Consider the following 18,243-nt stretch of genomic DNA (forward strand, 5'->3'; position numbering starts at 1 on the left):
CGGTCCCAAGGCCCCTCGGTGCCGGGAAGGAGGAGGAGGAGGAAGAGGAGGAGGCGGCGCCGGGATTCGGCTCAATCCTGCAAGTCACCGTGTCTTCCCCCCTGAGGCTCCTGTCATCACGCGGCTCATTCTAGACGGGTACAAGCAACAGCAGCATTTGCAACCTTGCTTTTTTTTTCTTTTTCCAGCGCCTTCAGCCTTAACTTTTTCTCCTGGCAGCTTTGAGAAGAAATCCAAAAAACTCTCCTCGAAAGACATTGAAGGTCTCTCTAATTGGCGCAATGCAGCGCCAGGAGAGGCAGGCCCGAAGTTGGGCTGAAAAAGGCGGGTTTAGGGAGCGGGAGCGACGCGCAGGGCAAGGGGAGAGCCGAACACCCGGCAATGTCAACGCATTAAGGAAGCAAAGAGCGGCGAGCTCGGGTGCCGCGTGTCGCCGTCACGTCCAACCTATTTAGCAAATAACGTGGAAAGGGGACATGATGGATAAAGGCGAAATTAATGACCGAGCTGGTGCTCAGTGATTATCGGGAAACTGGTGATGAGGACCTGATTACATCCACCACGGATAATAAAGGCTCGCCCCAATCAGCAAGAGATGTACTCGGCGCTTCTAAAAGACTCATTTCCCAAGCTGGGGGAAATTATGGGAGAAATTGGCTGGAAGGAAGAATGTCAACACAGAAACGCAGGCTCGTAACAAAGAAACTTCTTAGGCAAAAAGCCGGGACTCCCCAATCCGAAAAAAAGACAATTTTGGCTAAAAGCCCCATTCTTTTTACTAAGGCAGCATTCAGATGTCATGCCAAAACAAAAAGAGATGGGAGATGGGAAGCATCCCTGCAAACGCTTCCATTGCGGTCACCGGGAGCCCGACCGCTGCTCCCGACCCCTCGGGATGCTCTTAAAAACATTTTTATTAAGGCAGATGGAGCGAGGGGGAGCGCCGCGCTGACGCGCCAGGTGCCAACAAGGGGGAAGCAAGAGAAGAAGAGAAATCAAGCGTGGAAAATAAAACGCAGCCGGAGACATCAAGCCTGTCAAATTTGCTGCAAACAGTAACAAAAGCAAAGGAGAGATCGTTTTCCCTTTAACAAATGCTTTGATCAGCCGCAGTTGATATAATCACTATATAGAAAGCTCCGGCAAGACCGAAAGAAGACGCGTTCGTCTCCGCGCCACGAGGAGGACCGTGTCTTCCTCCGGCTCCGCATGCGCGCCCAGGGCGAGCGGAGACTCCGCGCACGCAAAGCCCTGATTTATTTAGACTGGAACAATTTGGCGGCGGCCGTAATTTTAACTACCTCCGCGCCGCGGAGCCAATGGGCGGCCCGCCTCGCCGCCGCTTTTACGAGTTCCCATAAAAGCAGCAAAATGAAAACTCAGGGGCCCTTAAAATACACTCCGCGGGGTTGTGCGGTGCAATTGGAGGCTTTTATGACTCCTGTCAGGGCTTTTATGACCCCGTAAAACTGCGCGGCGGCCCAGCCCGTGATGAAAAGTGGCCTCCGATGTCTTAAAAGCCTAAATGGTCTCGTGCATTTACGGGAGCTGGCGGGACGGAGCGGGGACACCCCGGGGACTGCAGCGTCACCGGTGCCCGTGGTGCCACCGAGGACCAGGATGGCACAGGGCTCTGTCTCCAGCAGGAGTGAAGCCGTGCAAATATGCCATGTGGATACAGGAGGAAAGGGAAAGGGGTAAAAACGAGATTTGGGATTCACAGGATGCTCGGGGTTGTGCTGCAAGCCAGGACGGGCGCATATTGGGTTACGGAGCCACGGGGTTGGAGCGGATGCTGCAAATAAAACACTAATGCATCACCCAGGACAGGTGCAAAGCATATGCCTGATGCCATCAGAAAAATAATCCATCTCCATATGCTCTCCCGGGCCAAAAATTACGCCCAAGTATCCTGGAATAAGCGAGGAAAACATATGGAGCACGCGGACAGAGAAACGAGGAGCAAGCACGAGCACCGAGGGATGCTGAGCGCAGATCGCGTTAGGGAAAACGGAGACGAGGGCGCGAACAATTTGCCAGGGAGATATTAATTCCACTAAAAAAAAGGGAGAAAAAGAGGCCTAAACAAAAAGGGTAACCAGTAGCGTGCCGCAACTCCGCATCCTCCTGCAAGCGCTCCAAAGCAACTTTGTACACCCAGCAAAAATAAATTCCCTAGCAAAGCCCGCATTTAGCATGGAAATTATTGGCTATTAGCAGTCATTGCAAATCCATTCAAAATCAGGGTAAGGTGAAACAAAAAAGTCCTCATTTTTGCCTTCCTCATCCCCACCCCCTTCTTTTTTTGGGGGGAGAAGAGCGTGAATGTGGAAAATAGCCTATTGAGCCCACTTCCCCGCCTCAGAGAAGCTGCAAATGCGATCCTTTGCTAGCTCAGACAAAATCTGCCATGCTACATTAGCCTTGATAGCAAATTTGCTACTTGCAAGCTTTTATCAAAACTGTATATCTAAAAATCTTAATAATGCCGAGATGCGGCCTGGTCTCTGCGGCTCCCCCCGTTGCCTCCTTCCCCTTCTCCAGCCTCCTTGCCCCCAGGTTTCCCACTCTCTGCTTGGAACCAATTCCCGATTTGGGACTCAGCACTTCCAGCTCGGTGGGGAAGAACGCGGCCGGATCGCGACAGCTAAATTTATTCTGGTGCAGAGACACCCGAACACGGCCTAAACGCTTCTTATGACCCATTTCGAGGACTTACAAGCTCATTTCTGAATGAACAAGTCAGCTGTGGCCAGGGAACAAATGTAACGTGGCCTTTGAGGGCTCCATGCGCAGATTCTCTGGTGGCTGCTACAGCATAAGAGGATGCTCCGAGATTTTTCCTCAAGTTGTTGGCGCAAAAAATCTCTCTCCTCAGATTTTGCCCGATGTTCAACAAAAACTCAGCCCCGTGGGGCTGCTGTCACAGCCTGTCCCTTCCACCCTGCCACCCGTTTTAATGACATTTATAGAAATTTAATATCGCAGAGACCTCTTTCCTCGTGTCAAATTGGGTGGAAATTGGCCAAAGGGCTCCAAAACTAGAGAGGGGGAAGGAGCAGACAAGGCAGACTGCGTGACTGCACCGTCTCCCTCCTGCGAGGATGCACACTAAAATCAATATATTTTCCTTTTGTCTCTAAGGTTATTTGGTTGTTTTGGGGGTTTTTTTCTTCTTCCTTTTTTTTTTTTTCTTTTCAGAACTAAATTTTCCCTTAAAAATAGCAAGATGTCCCCATGGAAAGGCAGGACTTTTGAGGAGGCAGCGTTGTCACCCAAGTCCCTGCTGCACCTGGAACTACAAGGCAATATACGGGCTCGTTTGACCCTGGTGAGCCTCCGGATCGTGAGAAAAACATGGAAAACTTCGGCGGAGCCACTAGGACGGATGCTCCGGGTCCAGCGCCGATGCTCACGGCCGCATCCGGAGCTGCACCGACCGCTTCCTTGCTCCTGGAGCGAATCCTATCACCCAGCAACTGTCGGAGCCAGCTGGAAGCGGAGGGGTTCCCTGGAATTGCATTACCGGGATAATCTCCGCACCACGGCGCAGGAAGCAGGGGGGTCTTAACTCCATTAGGGAAGCCGCGAGAGCAGATGGGAGCAAATCCTTGTAGGAAAACGGAGGAAGGCGCCGGAACGACGCTCGCGCCTCCCCTTCCAGTCCCTTCGGACACGTGCGATCCCGGTCAAGACCTCGTGGACGGCACCTTCTTGGTTCTCCTTTCCATTGGAGGGCAGGGATACCCTCCCTCTCCAGGGAAAGCAGCACTGGGTATCCAAGCCCTCGGCCTGCCGCGAGCCTCCCGATACCCAGGAATACGCCTGCTATTTATCATAAGGGCACTTAATCCAAAGAACCTTTCTCCGGCTGCCGGCTTTATCCATCCCATTTATCCGCTGATCTCTCCCTCCCCGAGCTCATCTCGCATTCAGAGCAGCCTCCCCCGGAGCTGCAGCTGCTTCGCCAGCGGCGGGGATAAATCCTCCTTTAATACCCGGGAATGGGGAGCAGCGCCCTTGGCCGGCACGCTGGAATGGGGGCAATTCCCGAGCAGCCGGGGACGGGGCTTTTCCCCCTTTTTCTGCTGAAACCAGTCCCAGGGATAACGCTCTTTTAGGACCAGGATGCAGAATTAAAAATTGCTTTCTTCTACATTGGTACAAGGAGCCCAACCAGCTACGACTTCATCACCAATTCTGGTGATATTTCATCACCAATTCTGGCCATATTTCGCATTCTTTGGCTTAAAGCTCCCCCAATCGCGCCATTACACAATTTCCAATAAAATTAAAAAAAAAAAAAAAGTCTCATGCTCTCACAGCTGACGAGAAATGACGGGAAACATGAGCCAGACTTCCAGAAACGCACAAAAAGACAGCAAGGCTGAGCCTAAAGCCATTACTCAGGGGGTCTCTAACCCCGCTTATTAAATGTTCCTAATTTTTAATTCGATCCTGGGGAGAATTAGCCTCCCCAACAATGTTAGATGGCGTCGCAAGGCTCCATCTCACCTCCCTTTAATTAAGACGCTACAAAAGCTCTTCATATCCTTTGGGTGAAGCCTTGGCTCTGCTGGCCATTTTTTCATTAGCTTCCCCCATAAATAAGATTTCCAGCCCTGGCATTTACCACGGCAGTAAAATGAAGAAGTCAACATGACACAGAGGGGTTTTGGTAGCCGCCGGGGGGGATTTCAAGGCAAAACCTTCTTACTTATCACCACCTCTATCTTTATCCCCCTGATAAAGCTTTATCGATGTCCGGCAGCTACCTGACGACGCGCTGACAGCTCAATTTGCAGCGAGCTATGGGATAGCCATTCCCATCGTCATTCCCATCCCGGCTTTCTCCCGCACCGGGAAAAGATCCGTGCGGATCGGCACGTCTGCTGGGTGACTACGAGCCCTTGGAGAATGCCCCAAATTACAAAGTAATATACGCACAACCTACATTATATAATAAATGCATATATTATGGTAGCTAGGACATAAATGTAACCGGGAAATATAAGTTCCCAAAGGAAAAACGAGGAGGCAAAGAGGAAAAGGATGAACTGCCCATCTCCTCATCGGTGTGTGCCTCCTGTCTCAACATGTGCTTGCAGGTTTTTTTCTCTGTAAAGCACAAGGGGAGACGTTAAATGACACAGACTACACAAGTGCCTATTTTGCCGCGCTGTTATTTATTATTAATAACAGCAATGCTAACTCTGCCCTTGCGGCACCTCTATCAGGGACATAGTGTTTGTAAATGCCAATAAATGGGTCCCTCCGACACCTGGGCCTCCAAAGCAGCCGTGCTCCTTCCCCGCACGGCTCAGCGTGGCCACGTTCCTATTTCTGCCCCTTCTTGTGCTCGTGGCCCTCCTCTGGCCCTGCTGCATGGAGAATACAGCTGGAAAATGCTTCATTTTCCTTTGTTTTTTTCCCTTCCCCTTGAAGAAAAACAAATCCCTTCTGCCTAGGGATTTTTCCCGCTTCGGGGCTCAACTCGACCCTCCTGCACTTACCACCCCTTCCAAAACAACCGAGTTGCACAGTTCAGTTTAAAAATACAAACCCTGCTCTTTTCCCCCCTCATTTCAAATGAAACACTCAAAACAAAAGACTCTTTTTTTCTCTTCATCTTTTTTTTTTCAAGCTCTCCTCTCCTACCCCAAATAATTTGAAAAACCGAGCATGAATTGTAAAATGATTTCAGATGACCTAAAAAATGGGGTTTGCATGTAAAATTTGATTTGCCTGTCACGAGAACAGAGATGGCACGTCAGATTGACTGCAACGGCGGTGGCAGGGAGGACATCAGCGCTTCACACGAGTCGCAAGGGCACGAGGGTTCCCTCTCCAACTCCACCTGCCTCCGAGACCTTCTTCTTTGAGACCAGAACCTGCTTTTTTTGCAGAAAGTCCCAAAGATTTTGATGCCTTCTCCAGGCTCCGCAAAAATTCACCTTTCAGCACAAAAATCTGTGGAAACGTTGCCGCCTGCCAGAATACGGCTGTACTAAAGGACAGCTGATGCCTGACATTTATCTTCATGACTGAAGACTGTAGACCACAGAACATGAGAGGCAGAGTTAGTTATCTTCTCTTTTACCATGATTGACAGTAAATGTCAGGAAAGATTAGTTATTTGGTATCATATACATGCCACGCATGTTTTTAATTCTCCTACTGTGCCAATACTATTTTCAGTTATAGCAGCAATAAATCAAACGCATTGCCCTGAGTGGGGAAAGGAATCCGGGAACTGGAGAAGACCCCGTGGCCACCACTTGGTGTGTCCTAGGCCACCAGGGGATGTCCCCAGGGCGTGCTATTCTGACAGCACTGCTCTCTTTTCCATTCAAGCTGCAATTAAAGCCATTTATGCATTGCCTTTTGGCATGACAGATCCAACAGGACAAGCTGATGAGTTGCTTTCCCTGCCAGTGAAACGTGGCCACGTCTGCGGCGAAGCTCCCTGTATTTAGCGACCTGATGCAAATCCACATGGCAATTTGGGACAGATGACAGCAAAACAGGCAGGAAGAGCCTAGGAAAAATACCGATGACACCTGGAAGACACTAACAGCAATGACTTTGCGTTAAAGAAAGCTGCCTTACTAGGATGACAAGTCAATGAAATGCAAGAAACGTGCTCAGCTGGGAGGACAGAAAGTGGCACCATCTCCTGCTGGTGCCTCTGATGGTCCTGTCTTAATGGCTTTCATGTCTTCCGCTACCCTTAAATAATTGAAATCTTGTTGCTAAGTACCACCAAGCCACGGGGCGCAAAGTTTTAAGCCTCCCTAGGGGAGAGCAGGGCCAGGAAATCCTACATTGCCACCAATGTAGCTCGTCTCCCAAAATGGGACTGGCAGCACCGCCCTTCCGAGCCGCTTTCCTTAATGGCTGCTCTCACAGGACACTTGTCACAGCCACGTGAAAGGTGGTCTCCTTGATGCGCCACAGCATTTAAAAACCCAGTTTGAAAGCAATTCCGAAGTACGTTGTCTACAAAGGACTTCTCCAGAGAGAAGTGGCAACGGGATAACTTGAGGTTCTCTTCACAACGAATTCACTCTAGACGAGCAAAGGACTTAACTGCCATATGGTTGGCCCTTACCTTAGCAATGGAGCAGCAGATCACATCTTTCTGCCCCAAGAATTGCTCAGGAAGACACAAGACCCAAAACACATATTTTCTTCTCCCTATGCATCACAAGGTGGGCGTCTCTGGGCATCCAAACCATCTACAGGCACCGCAGCCTGGAGAGAGCAGCTCACCATTGACCAAGCAGCGGTCAAGGCCGTGTCTCTTCATAGTTGTGTCTCACTAAATAAGTCTTTGCTTTACATTTGAAGACATCAGAGAGCTCTTAAAGATCCTAAAGATCCCTGAGGTAGTAAACATATATTCTCCTGTCTTAGGTAGGTAGGAATTTAAGCAACAGAGAGGTGAATCCACACATGCAATGACCCCAAACCACTGTCCTTCACTGTAACCACTAGTTCCCGCTTCCAATAACTAAATCCCTGTGCATCACTCCTGATGTAAATAACCCTCCATTTATAACTCATCGTAATTACCTGCCTATTTCTGCGTCCCACCTTTGCAAGGTAGTCTCTCTGCAATTACAGCTAATTGCTTTGATTGCTACTGCATATTTCCAGAAAGTTCAGGGAAAAAAAAAAAAAAAAGAAGACAAGGTACTACCTGGGGAGCTGTATCTCCAGCTTGGAAGGAGTTAATATTGAAAGAGTTTGAGGGCTTGTTTTGTTGTTGTTCTTCCAACCAAATGGTCCTAAGCGTCTTAAAGTCCTATCAGAGCCATAGAAACAAATCTCACCTGAGAGACCCATTTCTGCATCAGCCCAATACCTATCTTGGGGAAAAAAGGGGTTTTATAAAGTTGAAAGAAACCCTACCGGCCTCCACAAACGTTAGCAGTGATGGTTTATATCCCAAAGCGGGAAAGTTCGCTCTCCTTAAAATATATCCTGCTCCAGTCCACCTACAGTAATTGCACATATTCGTTAACCCGCAATCAACTTGTCATCGCTCGCGCTGCCACCGGAGCTCGCGCTTCCAGCAAGGAATTGCTCAGGACACGGGCTCCTCGCACCCGATAGTCTACGTCGCTCAAGGGCGCTGAGCGAGGGGGTCACGTTCACCTCGCAAAATCTGCCGGAGAAAAATCTCCGATCCATTAAGGCTTCATAAAATTTTTACAAGGTTTCTGCTAAAGGAAGCAAAACAAACAGAGATGGTGTCGGCATCCAGGCACTCTTTAATTCAAACATTCTTTTTCTAATGCACTTTTTTTATATATACTACCAATCAGGAAAGCAATCAAGCACAGAGCCTGCGGCTCCCCGTGTTTCTATTTCCAGCTTCCTCAGTCTACCCAGATCGGGACATTCCCACCAGGCCCAATCCCACTATCCTGCCAAGATCCATGCCAAGACATTCTGCATCCACACACTAAGTTTCTTGCCTGCCCGTAAAGGCCTGTGAGTCTTTTTTTTCCCCCCTTGCTTGCTTATTCCTTCACTTTTCTGAGACCTTCACTGCAGAAATGTTCTGCTGCAAAGCGACAGCATTCTCCAAAACCAGGCTTCTTTTTTTTTTCAGAAACAATATATTAAAAAGCAAGCCCCCAAAGAAAACTCTGCCGCTGAATGCAAAACACAATTACGGAAGAGCCGCGCAGTGACAGCCAGCGATGAGAAACTAGAGCACCAAAAAGAACGGGGAGAATAAACAAAACACTCCAAAACAAGAGAATTCAGGAGACATTAAATATCTAATATTGAATGTATATTTAGATATAACATTTAGAGCTGCTCCCGTGCACCTTTCCCCCTCTGGCGGATACGCGGAGCCGTCATTGGACATCTAAGCTCGTTAAGTGAAGAGGAGGCCTCCCGAAACACAGATCCGCGCTGGGAATGAGTTGGATTAGGGGGCTTTGTTTCTACCTTCTATTCCTCCTCCTCCTCTCCCAGCCTCCCAAGTTGCTGCCAGAGCTGCTGAGCTTCAACGGAGTGTGGCAGGACAGAAAAGAGGGGAAAAAAAAATACATCTATCTGCTTGAGCAAGTATCTGGCACGCTCGTGGAGCTTGTAACGCGGAGCGGGCGCTTGGCGATGCCGCGCGAGCGAGCGAGCACAGCGGGAACATGTGGCGCGCGCAGACGGAGCGGCCCGCTCCGTGCATTCCAACGGCGTGGCACGGAGCCTCTCCACATGCTTCTTGTCGCCCAGGGTCCCCAACAAAACCTTCCCGGCGTTTCCCGTGGGCAACGCGCGCCGCGGAGCGACGACGCGCTCGGGAGGGGAAGGTGCCACCCAAGGCCTCCTCCATGGAGGAGCCCCAAAAGCTCAAGCCAAAAGCACCTTTGGGAAGGGTTGGATCCGACCCCGTCTTCCCAGCTGTCTTGCTTCCAGATAATGCATCCGGAGGTATTTTTAGGCCGGGCTCCTACCGGAGCGAGCTTATGCAATTGCACTCTGTGCCTGCGTGCAACCTTCCCCAATAATTTGGGAAGCCTTCGGCCAATTTTAACCGCGTTCGACAGAGGAGCAGATGGCTCGAAGACATTAAGTACCCGAACGACTACTAAAGACAGGTAGAGAGAAGAGGCCCTGCGAGCAAAAGGTTGCATCAAATGAGCTCCATCCTCATTCCCACCACTCCAGAGGTGGCCGTGGGCTTGGGGACATTGTGGGCACGAAGCAGCGAGTGACACCGAGGACGTGGCACTCCATCACGGTGTCACATCGCCGCGCGCTAAACGCCGGCTAATAGGAGCTGCTCATCTATTTCCCATCAGCAGCCCCGTCTAATGGAAGAAAATGGCTTTTTAATAAATAAAACTCTCTTTTTTTGGACAAAAATAGCCGCTCCTGCTTCTCTGCGATTTGGGGCAAACCGGGAGAAAACGAGCGGTCCCTGCGCACGCGTCGCCAAGGACCCCCCAACCCAAGCACACAGACAAGGTTAATAGGGTAGAGAGAGAGCATCTGTTTACGAGAAGGTTATCAAGTGAAAGGCAGTAACGCGGGCTCCAAACCAGCTTTTCATAGCCTCTTACTTATTATTTAATTTGGCTCCAGTACGCGAAATTAGGCTAATGGCTGTTAAGTGGTTAAGGCACGAACATTGTCCATCTGCCGAGACGGCTCCGGGCCCTTGTTCTGTTTCAAAGGCTAAGGAGGAAAAATAATACGAGAGTCGCATGCTGTTCGCCCGAGAGCTCATAAATGCATTTTCCCCCCTCCCTCGCCCGCTCTTTTATTTCTTTTATCTCCACTGTTTTTCCTGTTGCAGTATGAGGAACTTCTGGAAAAGCGAGTTCCTGGCTTTTTTTTTTTTTTATTGGCCTCGCTGTTGGGCTTTTTTGTCCTTTTCTCTGTGCATAAGGGACTATTAACAAGGTCTCCCAACAAGATGGGGGCCTCAAATCTGGCCAAAAATCCTTGGTGGGGGGTCCCGGGGATACCAAAAATCATCTCTAAAAGGGTGGTTTTTTGCTCCTTAGTCACTTGGCGGTTAATGCTCGTCATTAATGCTCAAAAGGATAAAATAAAATAAAATAAAATAAAATAAAATAAAATAAAATAAAATAAAATAAAATAAAATAAAATAAAATAATAAAATAAGCCCTGCCTTGACACGCTTGCGCCTGCATCGCTGGGAGGAGATGCTGGGCTATGAGAGCACTGGGTTGGCACCCGGAGAGGCCGGGGTGTGCGGCACAGCTGCAGGATGCAGCACATCTGGAATCAGGTTAAGGGATAAACACGGACAACTCGTGACTTGGAGGGAAGAAAATGCTCCTTCCAGGGGTTCTGCACCAGCTCTGCAACCCTCCTTGCTGTATTTGGCTGCCAAACCCACACCCTGATCGGGCGCGCTTCCATCTGGATCTGGGAAATGCAGGATTTTTCCTTCGTTTTCCTCCATTTCTTTGCCCGGAATGTGCTGTCACGGAGCATTCGCAAGGGAGCGAAGGCATCACGGGGCTTTGCTGCTGATTATCAGCGTTTTGAAGGGTTTACTTGGCCTAGTTACTAGCAAAATTTTCAACACTTTTTTTTTTTACCAAACACTGAGCTGACAATTGCAGAAAACTGTTTTTTGGGGGGCTTTTTTTTCTTTTCTCTCTTTTTTTTTTGTTCAAAAAGGTAACACAAAGAACTAGGGGGATGGCTTTGAACTCGAGCTGACAGAGGAGGAACACAGAAAGAAACATCCTCGTGGGCACAACAGTTGCAGAGCTCAGTGAAAACACGCGGGGATGAGGATGATGCTGAAGATCAGTTTTCCCCAGGCTGCAAGAGCGCAGCCTGGAAGGGAAAAAAAATTGAGCGCGCCTCTCTTTTTGCTCCATATCCTTAGGAAAATGAAGCTTTTCCCCCTCCTGCCCTTCCCTGGATGCTCGCAGCCTGCATCCCCACCTGGAAATCGCTCCGGCCTCTGTGTGTCGGAATGATGGGAGCCATGTGGGAATTCTTGGGAATTCCAAGCAGACGAGCGCCCAACCTCTGCTTCCCACCCGCTCCAACGCCAGCGATGGCCAATTTGCCAAAACCAGTCGGAAAAGAGCGCGGGCTCCGATGCAAAATCACCCGCGGTTGCTTGCAGCAAGGCCCAAGCTGGATGGATTCTCCACCGCATCCCGCCGGGAGCGATGCCCTGATGGATTTGGGGGAAGCCAAAGGTGCCTTGGCCCCGTGCAGAGCCCCCATCTCACCAGCACGTGGTGACTTGACTTGGAATTACGACATTCCCGGCGCGTCCTGCCCCGCTGCATGGAAAGAAACCCGAAAATCCCACTGTAATGCAGACTCCCGAGGTGCGAAGGCAGGGAATGACTTTACAGCTAATGAGAAAAATCAGCAATTCCAGAATTTCTACGCTCCCGAAAATGAATGAAATCCAAATTGCGCTATTTCCCACAAGGCGCTCTAAAACCACGAGTCTTTCTTCTGCCGAATCAAAATGTTTCCTATAAATTTTGACAATGTGCCTCAGCGAACTCATAAAGCCATAAAAGTTTAAATGGAGGGAGTGGGGGGATTATTTTCCCCACCAAATCTAAATCTGCCCTAGTCCCAACAAGGAAATTCTAAAATAAATATTTTCCAGTTAGAATAGGGGCTGATTACCTTTTTTATTTGTGTCAAAAGGTCTAATTTTTGGAAATAATATTCTGTATTTTCTTATGTAACAAGATGAGCACCAACTTTGGAGAGGCTGGGAAAAATTGGGAAATCTGGATCTTTCTTAATGCACTTCTGTGTCCTTCTCACCCTTTGAGAATTCTATTTTCCTGACTGCTGCTTCTTACCCTTGTTATTCAGGACATAATGCAAAAAAAGACCATGCAAAAAGGATGCAAAAAAAGCACAAGCCTGAGAAACACCTTGGTTTTGCTGAGCCGAGATTGCAAAGCCGGAAAAATAATGACCCCGCTGCGAAAAAACAAGCAAACAACCAAAAAAAACAACCCGAGAGCGGGCTCTGAAATCCAAAGTAATGAATGTTTGGACCGTGTCCGGCGCTCTGCATGTGTCTGATAAAACAGACGCAGGTGTCAGAGCCGTTTCTGGTCGCAGAGTCGGTCAAAACCTCCCATCTCTGGGAGAGAGGGGAAAAAAAAAACCTGTGATATTTCACCAGCTGCTCGTGTTGGAAGGTGGTTTTATTCCTTATTTACTCCGTGCTCATTGACATGCGGAGCTGGATGCGCCTGTCTCCTGCTTGACCCCCGCGTCCTTCCCTGGGCTGCGCTGTCCCCGCAGGTGCCACCACCTCCAGGCCACGTCCCCACCTCCCTGACGCTGCTTTTTTGGGGAGAACCAAGGCGCAAAGTCAACTTTGCCACCTCCATCTGCTGCCCTGCATCCTCGCTTTGCATATAAAGCTCCGTGGATGCTGATGAAGCCCAGGCAGAGGTTCCAGCAGGAGAGCTATAACGGGAAGCCCTTCTCCAGCACTGCAATCAGGAGCTTGTCTCATCTCGGATGGAAATTGCACTCAGAATATATATATATATATATAAAATCCATGCATATGACAATTTTTTTCCACTTTAAGCTGATTCGGAGAGAGGTGGCTCAGATTTGCTGACATGTCACTTTAGCAATAAACTCCTCTTTCACAAAAAAACGTGCCGCCGCAAGCAAAGCGAGCGCCTCGCGACGCCGTTCGGGACGCGGAAACGTGAATTCCCGCAGAGAAACGGGGCGAGACGGGTCGGAGACACGGGGGGACACCGGGGGGACGCTGGATAAACCGAGGGGGACGCGGCGCGGGCGCCTGCGCGCCAGGAAGTGCTGACGGGGGCCAATTAAAGCGCAACCGCAATCAAGGCGCTTGTTCGGGTGCTGGGAGAACTTCTGCGGCGCCGCACTCCGGTTTCGGGCTGCCTCGAGGTCCAAGCCGGGGTTAAACCCCCTATAGCGACTTAAGGCACCGACCGTATGCGATTTGACTATCGCGATGCCCCCTCCATTGCAAGAAAGAAAGGAAATATTTGAATAGCAGCAGCACCAAAGAGGAGGTTTTGGAGCTTCGCCTGCGTCCCCGGGGGCACAAACCACAGCACACAGGGGACGAGCTCACCAGCATCACAGGTGGCTTGGGGGGACATCGGTGCCAGGGACCCCCCTGCTACTGCCACCTTCCTGCGGCTTTGGCTGCCTCCACCTAAAATCCTCCCTCCGTGACACCCCTGGTGCAATTTGGGGGGCTTGCAGGAGCCCAGCGGCTCAGGAGAGGAGACACCTCCTTGCTGCCCAGCCAGGGGGGCAAATCCAGAGCCCTTCCTCCCCACGGGTGTCTCCGGGCAGCTCGTCCGGGCGCAGCAGCGCCGAGTCCCCCCCGAGCTGCCGCAATGACAACCAGCCTCTCCTTTCTTTATTATCGATAATAAAAAAGCCCACGCGCCGCAAGGAGAGCAGCAGCAGCCGGGCAGGCGCGCGACGCCCCGCAGGGAGCACCGGCAGCCGCGGTACCGCCGGCGGGGACAGGGATGCTCGGAGCATCCCCGCGGGGACGCGAGGGGACCGTCCCCGCGCCGCTCGGGCTGCTCCCCTTTGGACCCCCCGCAACTTTCCCGGAGGGGCCGAACCGAAGCGCCCTCCCCGCTCGGCCGGCCGCGTCCCGCGGGGCTCCTACCTGAGCGTGGCGCTCTCCCCTTGCCGCACCGTCACGTTGTCCATGGCTTTGGGGAAGGCGGCATCTCCGCTGCGCACGGGCACTCCTGCGGGCACAAGGAAGAGGAGCCTGAGCGCCAGGGCGAGCAGGCGGCGCGCGGGCAGCGGCGGGCGCCCGCCGGGCCCCATGGCGCTCAGCGCAGCCCCCCGGCGCTCAGCGCGGCGGCGAGCGCGCCGCGCCGCATCCGGAGGGGCCCCGCTGCTCTCCTCAGGGCGAGGGAGGAGGAAGAGGGAGGAGGAGGAAGAGGAGGAGGAGGAGGAGAAGTGCAAAGGTGCCGGACGCGGCGCGAGCCGGCGAGCTGGGGAGCCGCCCGGCTGTGCCGCGGCACACGCGCGCGCTTGTCCCGCGCGCGCCGCGCTCGGCCGCCGCGCGCAGCCGGCGAGGGGGCGGCCGGAAAGCAAAAACACGCGGCAGCAGCAAAAAAAAGGAGGGAAAAGCCCCCAAAAAGCAGCGCGAGCTAGCGAACGGGTCCAAAAAGGCACGGAAAAGCCAAAGATGCTGCTCTGGTCTCGCCGGGGGGGATGCGGGGAGGCAGGTCCAGGGGGGAGGCAGGTCTAGGGGAGAGTCTGGTCCGGGGGGGATGCAGGGATGCGGGTCCAGAGGGGGTGCAGGGAGGCTGGTCCAAGGGGCTGCTGATCCAGGGGGGATGCAGGGAGGCTGGTCCAGCGGGGATGCAGGTCCAGAGGGGATATACAGGTCCAGGGGGGATGCAGGTCCTGGAAGGATGCAGGGACGTGGGTCCCGGAGGGACGTGGGGATGCGGGTCCAGGAGGGATGAGGGTCCAGGAGGGATGCTGGGATGCGGGTCCAGGAGGGATGCAGGGATGCTGGGATGTGGGTCCGGGGGGCCCCCAGCTCCGCGGCGCGCGCCCGCCGCCGGCCCGGGGTTGTCATGGCAGCGGCTCCATCGCTGACCGGCCGCTCCGCGCGCTCCCGCATCCCGCGCCGCCGCGGACGCCTTAACCCCCGCGCCGCCGCCGCGGGACCCCCCTTCCCGCGGCGCGTCCCGCTCCCCAGCGCCCTTACCCTCATCCCAAAAAGCAGCACGGGAAACTGAGGCACGCCGGCCCCGTGGCGGCGGAGCCCTCCCCGGGCGCCGGCGCGGTCCCCGTGCGCGTTTTATCCGCTCGTAATTTAGCAAATATCGCCTCCGCTTTACGCCTGGCAATTCCCCCTTCCCTCCGCTAGCTGCTCAACATATTAATTCCTCCAGGCAGCCCGAAAGCCCCGCAGCGGCCGCCCGCCCTCCGTGCAGCCTCCGAGGCCTGGGATGAGACCCCAAAATTCCCGGGAATCGCTCGTCCCATCCACGAACTGCACTTATTGCTTGGCCCCCATACCTATATTTATGTATATATATATTTATGTTTATTTTTATACGGCTGTTGACCTGAGCTGCATCCCAACACGTGACCGCCACGTGAAAGGACCCCATACTAATCCCCTCAGCCCCCAAATCCCCTGCAAACTACCGCTTAATTCACTAACATTGCCATTTCATCTCTAAAATGCTACGAGCTGCGTCGGGGCAGAGGAAATGCTCCATCAAATACAGCTTTATTATCATTATTATTGTATTTATACAGAACCAGGACCAGCAGCATCCTTGGCCTGGCTCCCTGCATCTCTGCTGCAGCCGGCGCACATAGACACCAGCCTGTCACAGCTCATCCCTTTCCCTGACAGCTGAAATTGCTTCAGACTTTAAAAATATCCATAGACAATAAACACGTGCATGAAAACAGCAAAGAGAAAACGAAATCAAGACGCCTTTAAATTATTCAGCTGCTCCAGCAGCGCAGGAGCTGGCAACCGAGTCCAGCTGGGAAGGTTGAGCAGCAGGAAAAAGGAGGCTTTGTAGCGTCCTCCGGGGATGAGAGCGCCTTTTTTCCCGAATTTTTGACCACGGCAGCAGCAGAGCTTGATATATTTGGGCTAAAAAGCTTGCAAAGCAGCACCTATGCGAGCTGACGGCTTCTTCCCGCGCGCTTAAAAGTCTCTTTGCTCTGCGAGCAACAGGCAGGAGACAAACAGAATAAGCAAGCGAGCGAGCGCGCCCGCGATGCATTTATATATATATTTATCCATGCGCCCTCTCCGAGGCGCTCCGGGTTTCCCAGCAAGGCTAAAGACCCCCCTCTCCTGGCGGAGCCGGCAAACAGGGCGGGAAGCAGCGAGGAGGAGCGCGGCGGGACGAAGGCCGGCGAGGAGGGCCCGCTGAGGGAAAGGCACCTATAGCGCTATACGGCTGGGCCTATGCATATGCCTGCAAGCCTGTGTGGGTACGGTAGCACTCCTCCCAATGCCAAGAGGTTCCTTTTATGAAAAAAATACAAAAAAAAGGACAGAAAAGCCTACAGTAAGTAGGTCGCAGCAAGGCAATTTGGACAGCTGGGTTGGACAGGTCGATATTGGACTGGCTTTTCCCTAAACTTCCAGCAACTGTCCTAGTAAAGGTGCTTTTGGGAGCCCCTAAAGCCAGGCCTGGACCCGGTTCCCTCTTCCCCCAGTGCTAGGCCTAGTAACCCACCCAAAAAGGGACCCCAAAAACCCCAAACCACATGTATTTCCAAAGTGACACTGCCATACACGCGGCCTTAATATCAAACATCTACGCAGGGTGTTACAAAATCATCATGGAGATGCAGGCACAGCGCAAGTTATTCATCGGGATTGATCCTAGCTGTTCTGGGTACAAATTAATAGTGTTTTTTATATAGAACGGTTTCTTAAGGCACTGTCGTGAGGCAGTGTTAAAGGATGCCCCGGGATGGGCATCCTTCCCTGCATCCGTGTGGGATCGGGATGCATCGGGCGCCAGCTGACGGCATCGGATGCAACCCTGCCAATAGGCACCTAACAGCATTTTACCCGCATGTGACACGAACCCAGCGCGCGCAGCTCCATCTGCTCTGCATCTTAACGGGAATAAGGACACACGCGCCGGCGAGGAGCGGGAAAAAACGCTGAGCGGGGCGGAAAACGCGCCTCTTGCCCGGGATATTTGGGAATAGGGATCTTGCAAGGCCGTGTCCATAGGGATCCTGCTCTCTTGCAACCGCCAGCCCAGGGGGAATCAGGGATAACCCATCCTGGGCTGTCCCCAACCCATCCCATCCCATCCCAGCCCCTTCCTACCGGAGAGCTGCTCTGTCTGCGCAGAACAGCTGGGCAGAAATCTTGATTCAGGCCCAATTTTTTTTTTTTCCAAAGCTGATAATAAAGCAGCAGAGCCCCTGCAATCCCTCCTCGCACTCAGCAGCTCCCGGCCAAACCCACTGCCAGGTGTTGGGCGTCTTTAAAACGAGACGCTCCTGCAGACACTGATTTGCCTTTGCCCGCAGCTGGGCTTGGATCCGCATGGGATCCCGCTGGAAAAGGGGCCCAGATGGGAGCTCTCCCTCCCGCGTGCATCAGCTCCGCGCTCGCCGCCGCTCTCCTGACCCTCGCAGCGCTCGGCGTCCAAGAATAATATTAATAATAGTCGTGCCATTAAGCGAGAGGCTTGGGCTGAATCGGGAGATTTTTGAGAAATGATCTCATAAATTTAATTCCCGGGGTAGCATCTCGGAGCGCTAACAGGCACGGTCGCCTCTGAATTCTGGGAAATGAGCATAATTACACGGAGATCGACACGGCACAAATGCCAAGAATTCTGTTAACCTTTAGTACTGCAAAAAAAACTCTCCCCTTGTAATTATCTCTTTCCTTTGTCTTAAATGTTACTGATGAATATTTAGTGGGATAAGCAAATAAAAAGGCGGCCGAGGGGCGCAAGGAGGCTCTGCGGAGCTCGCGGCTCCGCGGCAGATCCAGGCGGGAGCGCGCGGAGCCGCCGTCGCCAAAACCAGCTCGACCTGGCGGGTTTGCACCAAAACCCACCTGGAGCTGCTGCAAACTCCAGCCGGGAATAAAACTTCCCGGGTTAAAAACAAAGAATAACCTGCATCCCCTTCCAAGCGTCTCCCTGGGGTTGCAAATGGCACTGCCCTCTCGCTGCGCGCCGAGCCTGATGGAAAGAAGATTTTCTC

At 52.3% G+C, this 18,243-nt stretch overlaps 1 protein-coding gene across 1 annotated transcript in view; it reads right to left on the minus strand.

The window, feature by feature from the left end:
- The window catches only part of LOC104575963 (protein CEPU-1), a 49,354-nt gene extending 34,997 nt beyond the window's left edge, over positions 1 to 14,357 (minus strand). The window contains exon 1 of the mRNA XM_088539202.1: positions 14,174 to 14,357. Coding sequence (XP_088395328.1) covers positions 14,174 to 14,340 — 167 coding nt within the window. The 5' untranslated portion in view covers positions 14,341 to 14,357. The remainder of the gene's footprint in view (positions 1 to 14,173) is intronic.
- Between the last annotated feature and the right edge of the window lie 3,886 nt (positions 14,358 to 18,243).

Source organism: Tinamus guttatus, unplaced genomic scaffold (assembly GCF_059628265.1).
Source record: "Tinamus guttatus ecotype Peru unplaced genomic scaffold, ASM5962826v1 Tinamus_guttatus_pri_ptg001482l, whole genome shotgun sequence".
Lineage (NCBI taxonomy): Eukaryota > Metazoa > Chordata > Aves > Tinamiformes > Tinamidae > Tinamus > Tinamus guttatus.